Source organism: Colletotrichum abscissum (genome assembly GCF_030869225.1).
Source record: "Colletotrichum abscissum strain IMI 504890 chromosome Unknown Scaffold_7.1, whole genome shotgun sequence".
NCBI lineage: Eukaryota > Fungi > Ascomycota > Sordariomycetes > Glomerellales > Glomerellaceae > Colletotrichum > Colletotrichum abscissum.
Genome location: NW_026850514.1, coordinates 565,774 through 575,753, shown reverse-complemented (window position 1 = coordinate 575,753; position 9,980 = coordinate 565,774). Strand labels below are relative to the sequence as shown.

The following is a 9,980-nucleotide window of genomic DNA, read 5'->3' as shown; positions in this document are numbered from 1 at the left end:
CTCGAGGTCGAAGCAGTCGGATATTTACACAAAGAGTAAATTCTGTTCGGTTGTGAGAATCCAGCATTTCTTAAGAATATTTCCGGCGGTAAAACCTCGCCTTGTGGACTGAGCGAAGTGCGACTAGACTGATTGTTGTGTAGAATGAATCCGCTGAAGGAGAATAATTAACTTGGCGCTGGCGGTTTTGTTGTAGCATGTCTATTTGCCTAAGCTGCTTCACATGGTCCTACCTTACTAATCATAAACGAAGATGGGGCAACTTTCGGGGCCGGAAGCGAATGTCAGCATGACTGCAGCTTTGAGAGATGGTGACAAGTCCGTAGTAAGCTCGAGTAAATCTTTAGGGTGATCCTCCGGCCCCACATTACCGGCGCCGTGACTAATGCCCTTATTTCCTCGGCGCCGAAATGATGCTTGTCACTCAAGGACCTCAAGCCCGATGTTTGAAGCCCACTAAGTCGGCTTGACTACATAAGGCCTGATCTCACAGATGCTATTTTGTCAAAGCCAGATAGGATTGAAGCTTCAACATCACTTGACATTCTGAACTCGCCAAGTCGCTGATATAGGCATTCCGCTTCTGAAATACCAACACACCACAGGCATCAAACTCTCTGCTAGCGAAACAAATATGGTCGATTCATTCCCTCACCGGCGCATAGTGATTTCTAATCTCGATATCGGCTCAGACAATGACAACGGCAAGACTGAACCTGGAGTGGAGGTAGTCACAGATAACTTGGTGACGGAAAATATGTTCGACGGCCTGCTGCAGAGAACCAAGATTGGGACTGTCTCGGCTGTCCCTGCCAGCAATGAAGGGCTGTGAGTAAATTTCGGCTGCAAGACCGTAACGATTAGAGATTGACTTCGTCAAGTGGCCTGCCGGTATTTGCTGACGTCCCTGGAAGTGGGATAGTCTTGCCAGGCGGAGTGAACGTGTACTTCTTGGATTTGGCTCCTGGATACACCACCCCGATGGTAAGTTGGTTTCCTTCTCCTAAGATATTCTAGCAAACGATCCAAAATCATTGACGTGTCTTGCCCTGAATTCACCCCAAAGGCTGACTCAATCATTTCAGCATCGAACCCCATCAGTCGACTACGTTGCTGTCACCCAGGGAACGCCTGTTCTTATCACACCAAAGGCTGCTTTCAGCGCCAACAATGATCAGGCTGACTACGAAGAAACTGTTGAAAGCCTGCTTCGGCCGGGAGATGTTGCCGTTCAACGGGGGGCAATGCACTCGTATGCTTCATGTCTCTTTGATAAATAACATGTCATTCTTGAACACCAGAGCTAACCCGTATGGTCTGTAATAGCTGGGCAAATAGAACTAACGAGTGGGTTCGCATGATCGGCATGGTAGTCGACGCAAAGCCCTCCGAAGCTACGGTAGATGGAAAGCGATTGGAGCTTGGCGAGAGATGGCTTCAGTAAGCATCGGCTCGCAAATCAGAAGTGTTTGATAGCAACACTGGCGGAGCGTCTTGGAGTTGTCTGGTGTAGACTAAGTTGTTCATCTGGAAAAGGCTACGGGGAGAGCTATTATGAAAGCAACTGCAGACAGAGGCACGCGTCTAAGAAATTATCGGCTTAGGTAAATGACCACACAGTGTATTTGGTCAGTCTAGTCTTTGATATTCACCCCCGGCCGTGGGGTGTATACGAAACAGTTCCTGTCGTAGAAGAGTACACCCGTGCCATCCTCTTTGTCCACGCCGTCTTCTACAGGGACATCGAATAGCTTGCATTCTTTAGCGGCCGACTGATACGAGAAAGACTGGCATCGAGGTGGGCGGCGTCCATCGGTACATAGCTCCCAGCATTCGTATGCGTTATCAAAGTTTGACCCGAGACCATAGTTCCCATATGCAGGCTTGATGCTGCCCTCAACATTGCAGGTCTCATTGACTGGAGCCTGCGGTGGCCAAGTAGCGAGAGCATTGGCACCAAGTACCAACACTGCAAGATATTGAAGAGTTGTCATGTTGAAAATGTTAGAGTCGAGGATTGAAGTAAAGCCGGTTGATCAATTCCCCAACCAACTCGGTCAACTGATTATGGCAGGAAAGGTTGAAAGCCTGCCAGCGTGCATGACACAACTTATTCGTATTTATAGGTCAAGAAACAAAGGCTACCCCGCCCAGGTAAGCAACTAAAGTAAGTCTCTTTCTGTCGAATGCATGATGCAGCTGACACAGAATGTAATGTTCCAATTGGTGTTGTCGACATGCAGCCAAGCCTCAGCTCGTATAACCCCTCGATGCTAGTCTTTTGGAGGTTGACTTGTGCTACAGCAGCTGGGCGGAATGGAGGCTTCAAAGTCAGGCTTGATTCGCTGCCATCAAAACGAACGCAGCGACATAATAACAAATTGCGCATGTCTGATCATTCCAGAATGATCATCCGGCCTCGCATTTCCTGAACTGGCCGCAGGGACGGTCATCACTTATTGATTCTAGATGAAAAATTGCGAATAGGGCAGGAAGCATAAAACGACCTTAGATTTCCACAAAGGTAAAGCACCGTACACGGTACCTGCTCAAAATCAATCTTTGAATAGAAATAAGTTGGCACAATGTTGTGGTATCATCTGGATATCTCAAGGTAGTTGACAATCGAATGGTACCAAATTGCCACAAGATTTAAGTCTGAACCTGCGTGGTGGACAAACTGTAACATGCGAAGACCGAAGCAGAAGCTGAAGCCGATACCAGCGGCTACACTCACGAATGTATAGGTTCCGAGTGGAATAACACGACAAATTTGCCGTCCTGTCGAGTACGGATGGCGTCAGTACAGACGTATCCCGGGTTCCTCTACCCCTGTTCCCAACATCACTTTCTTCATTCGAAGATGTGAGTGGAATGGGATGGGATCAGCACGTATTTCACTGCTATTCCAAGTATATACGCGTATCTGCTTATGTACCGATGCCATCCAGCACTCGACAGGATAGCTATGTCGAGGAAGAATGAAGAGCCGGGGGTATCGGAACTGAAAAGCTTCGAATTTTGATATCTTCGTACCGTACTTGACTACTTGGCAGACATGATTCAGGTATTGAAAACGACGACCTTGTCACGCGGCCACGAAGAACATATTTGATGGAACATTTCCGCCCACAAATGGTGGAACAGCTCGGAGGTTAATTGATTTCATCAGCGAGCCCGCCGCTTGCCGCTAACAATGAAATGTTAGAGCTTCAGCACCCAACATCAAGCCTCCTGTTGGCTCATGTACGTGAACACAAGATGTTGCCAGCCGCGCTGAGTTTGGAACCGTAGTTTTGACTACACGTTCATTAAGAGCAGCATGGAATATTTTCCGCCGTACTGATGATAGAGCTGTTCACGTGCTTAACAACCCTTTACGGACGTCGCCGCGTGTAAACAGGGATGAGCCTAGATGAGGCAGGTCGGGAGCTCTAGAGTATTGCCAAATAGGGCTCTTACGCCGTCAAATGGGGCAACAAGCCTTGGGAATTGCCGTCACAAGACCGGCATTCATTGATTGCCGCGGGGCCTTCAATCGGTAATCGGAACGCATCGTCAGCGCCAAGATGAACTGCACTCGGATGAACCACGTCCACTTCTCTCTTATCCACGTACATTCACCTTCCCCATTGGACAGTTTAGCGCCGCATTGCGTGATTAGGAAAAAGTCTTTACCTCCCCCTTTGGCTTTTGGCAGATCCTTGATTCAATCATACTTCTCACTAACTTGTTTGTACCAAGGATTTGGGTGGTGGTTCCTGTCGGCGGAATGTTCTTTAGCGGAAACTCGGCGGAGTTTCAGCGGAGATACGATCGAGCTCATTCTAGATTCTCGTCTCTCGAAAATTCCGCACCCTTTCATTGCTGTCGATACCTATTTCATCACGCAGCTCCTGCGAAACTTACCGTCGAGAACTTGGCAAGCTGCGAGAAGTTTCGTGTAGATAGCCCGCGCTGAGAGTAATGTGGGCTATCCGGGCAACGTCCGATGCCGTTGTCGGAAGGGAATCTGGCCATGTCAATATGCCAGATGGAGCCCCAATACCTGGACCCTTCTGTCATCCACCGTAAACTCATGACAGGCCACCATGACGGATTTGAGTCTATCCACACACACTCGCATGTTCCCCTCTTGAATCATTCCGTCGCCACATCTGATACGTTCTTCATGCCCTAGGACGAGACAGGTTTTGAGGCCGAAAACCAAGGAGCATGATGCTTGATCTACGATTACAAGACTCAGAGTTGACTCCTCTAGTGCCATCATCCTAGCAGTGTCTACGCGTAAAGCGGAAGGTAGTGCTGACAATAGAATCGCTCAAATTTTTGAAAAGGTAGAAGCAAGTACCTCGAGGTAGTCGCAAATGTACAGCTGTTCGCTTGTAGACCTACAATTACAGAGAAGTACAACAAGTTCAGCCCTATTGGGACTTAAGCATACTTGTATCCGACGAAAGCCATAAATTTCTTACCCTATTGTGGAAATGCGCGTACGCTGTGCAACTATGGAGACTCAACATGATGTTCTTTCCTCGGTTTCGCTTTGACGTGGAAAATCACGAAAATCGTAGATGGTTTAGAGAATCCTGACCAGGTTTTAACAGACTTATAAATATCTACAAGTAGTATCATGCAGGTCTAAACCCAATCTCACGCTAACATCGATCTTAATCCCCCCCATAATTACCAGAAAAGGCATTCGCCGTATCTCTCAAACTTCAATCATGTTTACAACTCTTCTTGCGGCCGTGGCTATTGCTGCCAGTCATGTTGCACACGCTTCAACCTCTGCAACTCCTAGCCTCCTCCTTTTCTCCAAGACGGCTGGCTATCGTCATGCAAGGCATGTATCGCGCTCCCTATTTATTGTTCTCTCTGTCTAATTAGGGCATTTGAGCTATTAGCATCCCTCATGGTATCCAGCTCGTGAGCTCCATTGCCAATGAGAAGGGTTGGTCAGTCGCGGCGACAGAAGACTCTGCCATCTTCACCAACGGGAGCCTGTCCGCCTACAGCACTCTGGTCTTCATCTCCACGACCGGCAACTACCTGTCAACTAATGAGTCGGATGCTCTCAACGATTTCCTGCTTAACGGTGGCTCTTGGCTAGGCATTCACGCCGGTAAGTTCAAGTTGATGGATGTATTCACAGCGCTAAAGACATGTCTGACGTTTTCAAATATAGCCGGTGATTTTGGAGACGATATGCCTAACTGGTTCACCAAGCTTGTTGGTGCACAGGTAAGACGCAGTGTCGGGTTTCCCACCTTTCCTAGCTTTATTGACCTCGCCAAAGTTCCGATCCCACCCTTGTGAGACAGACGACATTTGTGACGACGCGCAGAAAGAGCGATATCCTCCTAGTGAGTTAACAATAAGCTCGATTATCAATTAAACATAAGAAACTTCTAACGTTTTCCCTCTCTAGATGGCAACATTCGCCCAGACATCGTCACAATTCTCGACTTTGACCATCCCTCGACCTCTGGTCTTCCAGAGAGCCACAACCGGACGGACGAGTGGTATGCATACAAGACTAATCCTGCCGATGATTCTGCATACAAAGTTCTCGCAAAGGTGGAAGAGACATACATCGACGAGATCACGCTATCTCCAGAGCTTCAGCACATGCCTCCCATGCACTCTATTTCGTGGTACTCTATGTACGAGGGCGTGGCTAGGGCGTTCTACACTGGTATGGGACACACTAATGAGTCTTATTCTGAGGAGTACTTCGTCAAGCATGTCACTGGAGGGTTAGAGTGGGTCACCGGCACTTCAGATTAAAGAGTGGGCACAGCAAGACGGGATCGACTGGTCCCCATCAAGGAACGACTCAGTCTTGGTTTTTGCGGACAAATTTCCTGTAGTACAAGAATGGTCCGTCATCGAACTCTTGATAAGGGGTACGTGGCCGATGACGGACCCCAGGTTCAAACTCTTAACAGTCTGATGAAGAATAAGTAATTCATCCACATGCTGGATTTGTAGTGATTGTGCATTTGTTTCTTGTTTTCCTGTTGGAAAGATCATTAGACGAATAAGAATACTAGCATTAAGAAAAGACCAAACTTATTTACAGGAAACGATGAGATGTTTAGAACTTGAAAGCTTGGGGAATTGAAAATTAGTTGACACAATGTCACACCATGCTAGACTGACACCAACATGATGAAAGTCAACTTTACGTCCGACGTGTATCTGGGCCAACATAAACCAGAGACATCAAATTTACACGCCAGTGCAGACATAATAACCCAGCCACAGATTGCTGCAACTCGAGTCAACTTGTGTGTTGTACGAAAGGAATTGCTCAAACGTGATGCCCGCGCCGCTGTAAATAGACCAGCAGCTGTCGCCAGACTTGACTTGGTAGAATGTCTTGCAGTTGGAGACGATGCCAGGCATCTGGGGTGTCGGGCCGGTGGAAGGAGGAGTCGTCGGCTGAGTGGTGCCTTGAGTGGTGGTGGCCGCGCCAGGCACGTGGACACAGACGTAGTAGTCGAGCCAGAGGTTGGTACAATCTGTTGGGCGACATGTTAGAGGATTGAAACCGAGCAGTAAAAATGATTATACGTACCAGCGTTGATCTCGGTGTTCCAGCTCTTGAACTGAGCAGTGCTGATGCCGTACTTGGATGAGATGGCGTCACAGGAGTCACCGGAAGAGACCTTGTAGAAGCCATCACAGTTGGCTGCGAGGCCGGGCATAGTTGGGGAGTTACTAGGGGCCGCAGCGGTGGTAGTGGTAGAGGAGGATGTGGTAGTAGTTGAGGTCTTGGAAGTGATTGACGTGATGGGGGTAGTGCTCTGGGATGTCGTAGTCGTCGGCTCCGGGTCATTAGTGACAGTACCGATCACGCAGTACGACTTGCTGGTGTCTAGTGCAGGACAGGTGATTCCGGGGTTCAACTTCTGGAGATCGTCGACAGAGAGCCCCCAGCTGCTCGCAAAAGTTGTGCAAGTGTCACTTTTACTAGGGGCCGTGGAGAAGGCGCAGTCGACAGCGCGCCGCGAGAGAACTGACCCAGCAGAAACTAATCCAGGGAGAACTCCCGCAGCGGCGATGAAATGAGTGATCTGCATCTTGAGGAGATAATTGGCAGAGAGGAAATACCCTAAAGAAAGACAAGAGAAGTATGATGTTGATGATGGTAATCATGCGACACTTGAACGCGGCCTGGAAGCCCGAGTCTTATACTCGCCTCCGACAGATTGTTTCCTCTTTCCAACGAGGAACTCAAATTTCGCTAGGTGTAATCCTTCAAGGCAGAAAGAAAAGACTTCTCATCGACTCGACCTTGACAACATCCCACTTCCGGTCATAGGAACCAATTCGACTTCGGAAAGCACAATGCAGGAACTATCATCAAGATCCGACTTACAGCGGCAAACGCTCGTCCCCGTTCAATAATATCTAAACCCGAAATCCGCTCGATGAATTCTTGAGTGTAACTCTACACGGCCCAGCCGGTGGCGCAGAAAGAGAGAACGGTTCAGAGTTGCCGAGACATGTCAAGTCTCTCAGGTACCACCTTGGCGCCAAGCGCGGCGTGCGTGATCATTGCTTAATACTGCTTCCGCTTATTGGCAAGGCTGCCGAGAAGGATTCGATACATGTATTATGTAGGCACCCGCGGCAAGGATGATCGGACCAACTAGCCTATCAACTCTGTTGGTTGCTGTCACATTGTAGAAGCAACTGTTTGCGCCAAGCCGGCCAATCGGCACCAACGTGAACTCTCGTGCTTGAATTCAACTCTTTTTTCTCGTCACACAGTCAAGGGACGGATCACACACTGAACAAGCAGGCTGAAATGGGTAGGATGGCGGGAAATAGCCCGGAATAGTGGGGGTGGCTAGGCGCTTTCTTTGCCCATCCATCTGTATAAAATTCCATGTTTCTTACTTTTCCGTGCCTCTTTTTCCCCATCGCAACGAAATTATTGCCTGCCTATCTTGCCCCATCGAAACCGAGGCATCGAGCATCGCCTGCTGCTACCCATCAAGCTTCCGGATCTGGTAGAGCGTCAGCATGTACACAACATTATGGACGACTAGTTGGCGGCTCCTTCTAGCCTGTGTCTGGACCATCCTCGGAGCAACCACCGTCGCAGCAAGCGATCAGTCGGGCGTCGTGGAAGTTGACCTGGTATTCCCCCGCAATGAGACATACGCGCCGACGCCGCTTTTACCCATTGTCTTCGGTTTCCAAAACTCGCACTTGGCGCCGGGGCTCGCTCTTAAGATCGGATTCTCGATATGGAACTACAATAACAAGAGCGATTCGGTCAAGACCACGGAGTACGACGTGAGATTTGCCAACTTCTCCAGCAGCGACCCATACTATGAATACCGCGGCTTCGCCATGTTCAACGTTGAGGGGACCTGGCAGATCAGATACACTGTGTCATGGTTCAGCTGCACGGAGGATTCATTCAAGTACCCATACGAACTTCCCAGCAATAACACGTCCAACGCCATGATTTTCACAACCAAGACTGCCGGGCAAAGTGTGGATCTCATGGCTGCCACAAACGGACAGGATTGCTCATCTGACGCGGGTGTCGCCATCAGCGTGACTGATACGCTCAACTCTACCGGAATCTCAAAGTGGCCAGGCGGCGATACGTGTGCTGTGGTGGCTTCATCAACGGTCACGCCGAACCCTTGCAAGATCAAGATGAGCGAGGCCGACGCGTCGAGTATCTCTGCTGCTGTCACTGCTCGGGCGTGCGAGGCACAGAATCCACCAATCGAATGCCCTTCAGGCAACGATGGTGACGAAAATGCTGCGGATCATGGGTTGGTTGTTGGAGGGGTGGTGTGTTTGGCTGCCGCATTGGGTGCCATCCTCCACGTTTTGATGTGAGAATGGGCTGAATTGTGGTTGTATTTCGCACCGAGATGACTCAATATGAAAGTTTCTACGATAACTGTGAAAAATAAAGCCTCATTGAGGGTCTGCTAAGGTATCCGAGATCAGGCTGAACAAGAATGCCCTGCGTCGTCCTGCTGTGCCTCCTGCATGGTGTTCGCAGGTGACCATGCTTAAAGGATTTAACTTAGATGAAAACAGGCAACATGAGAATATCATTGGGCTGATGTAATATCAATGTAGCAATATGGGTATGCACAGCGGGAGCGGATGAGATTCAGGACTTTTGCACCTCCGGATGCAGGGGAACATGACTGAAAAATGATGTGAAAGGGGGGAAGGAGGCGGGCTTGGCGAACTTCGGAGAGTGGCGGTCCATCCCGCTCCGTCGCTTCCGCCAGCCCGCTCATTTAGCTTAACTCTAAGCATGTTGTTTCTCCGGGGTTGGGCGACTCCACCTTGATCCTTCGGAAGTGTTCTTTCTGGAAACTCAGCTGTTGGTCATGCTTGTTAAAGGGGGGCAGATGCGTGAAGGATCACTTGCCGTAATGTGCGTCCAACTGCCAAGGCTCTACGATCGAGTTGCCAAGCGTAGAGCCTTGCGGGTTATGCCTAATAACGTAGAGAACTTCGGTAAACACGGCATACGGAAGGTGATTTTGAGGCAAAGGTCGTGAGGCAGCTCTTTTCGCCCCCGAAAAGTGCAAGGATATCGCAACCTCCAGACAGTTGGAATGGAGGTTTTGTGTTGCGTTGAAGTGGAATTCTTGCTGCCTTCTGGCCGTTCATGGATTCAATAGTGCTTACTCGCAATTTGGAACTTGTTATCGATCGATATCATGAGGTTATGGGGGCGGGTTGGGATCAAAGTGGAATCCGAACGGGATTCAGAACTCTGTGCTTGATCGGATGCGAGGAAGATTCATTGTCGTGGTTTGAGTGTTGGCTTGGGGGATAGACTTTTGTCTATCTCAACCGAGTGAATGATATAAAGCTGCTGCGCTGTCAACAACTACAGTTACCAAAACGAGTCAACTGAATACGCTCCTTCCAATCTTTTGTCTCCTATCTATCTTGCATTTTGACTCTTATTCGTCCTT

At 49.1% G+C, this 9,980-nt stretch overlaps 5 protein-coding genes across 5 annotated transcripts; 3 read left to right on the top strand and 2 right to left on the bottom strand.

Annotated features, from left to right (window-relative positions):
- Positions 1-634: 634 nt before the first annotated feature.
- Positions 635-1,444, top strand: CABS01_03700 (uncharacterized protein; the record flags this gene model as incomplete). Its single annotated transcript, XM_060537073.1, has 4 exons — positions 635-828; positions 882-984; positions 1,086-1,252; positions 1,327-1,444. 4 exons carry the CDS (start codon positions 635-637, stop codon positions 1,442-1,444), a joined length of 582 nt encoding a protein of 193 aa, XP_060391331.1.
- A 190-nt stretch (positions 1,445-1,634) lies between these two features.
- Positions 1,635-1,994, bottom strand: CABS01_03699 (uncharacterized protein; the record flags this gene model as incomplete). Its single annotated transcript, XM_060537072.1, has 1 exon — positions 1,635-1,994. The coding sequence occupies one exon, from the start codon at positions 1,992-1,994 to the stop codon at positions 1,635-1,637; it is 360 nt and encodes a 119-aa protein (XP_060391330.1).
- Positions 1,995-4,727: 2,733 nt separating this feature from the next.
- On the top strand, positions 4,728-5,790 carry CABS01_03698 (glycosyl hydrolase; the record flags this gene model as incomplete). The annotated part of the gene is made up of 5 exons (XM_060537071.1): positions 4,728-4,850; positions 4,927-5,125; positions 5,189-5,244; positions 5,300-5,366; positions 5,432-5,790. The coding sequence occupies 5 exons, from the start codon at positions 4,728-4,730 to the stop codon at positions 5,788-5,790; spliced, it is 804 nt and encodes a 267-aa protein (XP_060391329.1).
- Positions 5,791-6,234: 444 nt separating this feature from the next.
- On the bottom strand, positions 6,235-7,088 carry CABS01_03697 (LysM domain-containing protein; the record flags this gene model as incomplete). The annotated part of the gene is made up of 2 exons (XM_060537070.1): positions 6,235-6,527; positions 6,584-7,088. 2 exons carry the CDS (start codon positions 7,086-7,088, stop codon positions 6,235-6,237), a joined length of 798 nt encoding a protein of 265 aa, XP_060391328.1.
- Positions 7,089-8,037: 949 nt separating this feature from the next.
- CABS01_03696 (uncharacterized protein) lies at positions 8,038-8,874 on the top strand (the record flags this gene model as incomplete). Its single annotated transcript, XM_060537069.1, has 1 exon — positions 8,038-8,874. The coding sequence occupies one exon, from the start codon at positions 8,038-8,040 to the stop codon at positions 8,872-8,874; it is 837 nt and encodes a 278-aa protein (XP_060391327.1).
- Positions 8,875-9,980: the final 1,106 nt, after the last annotated feature.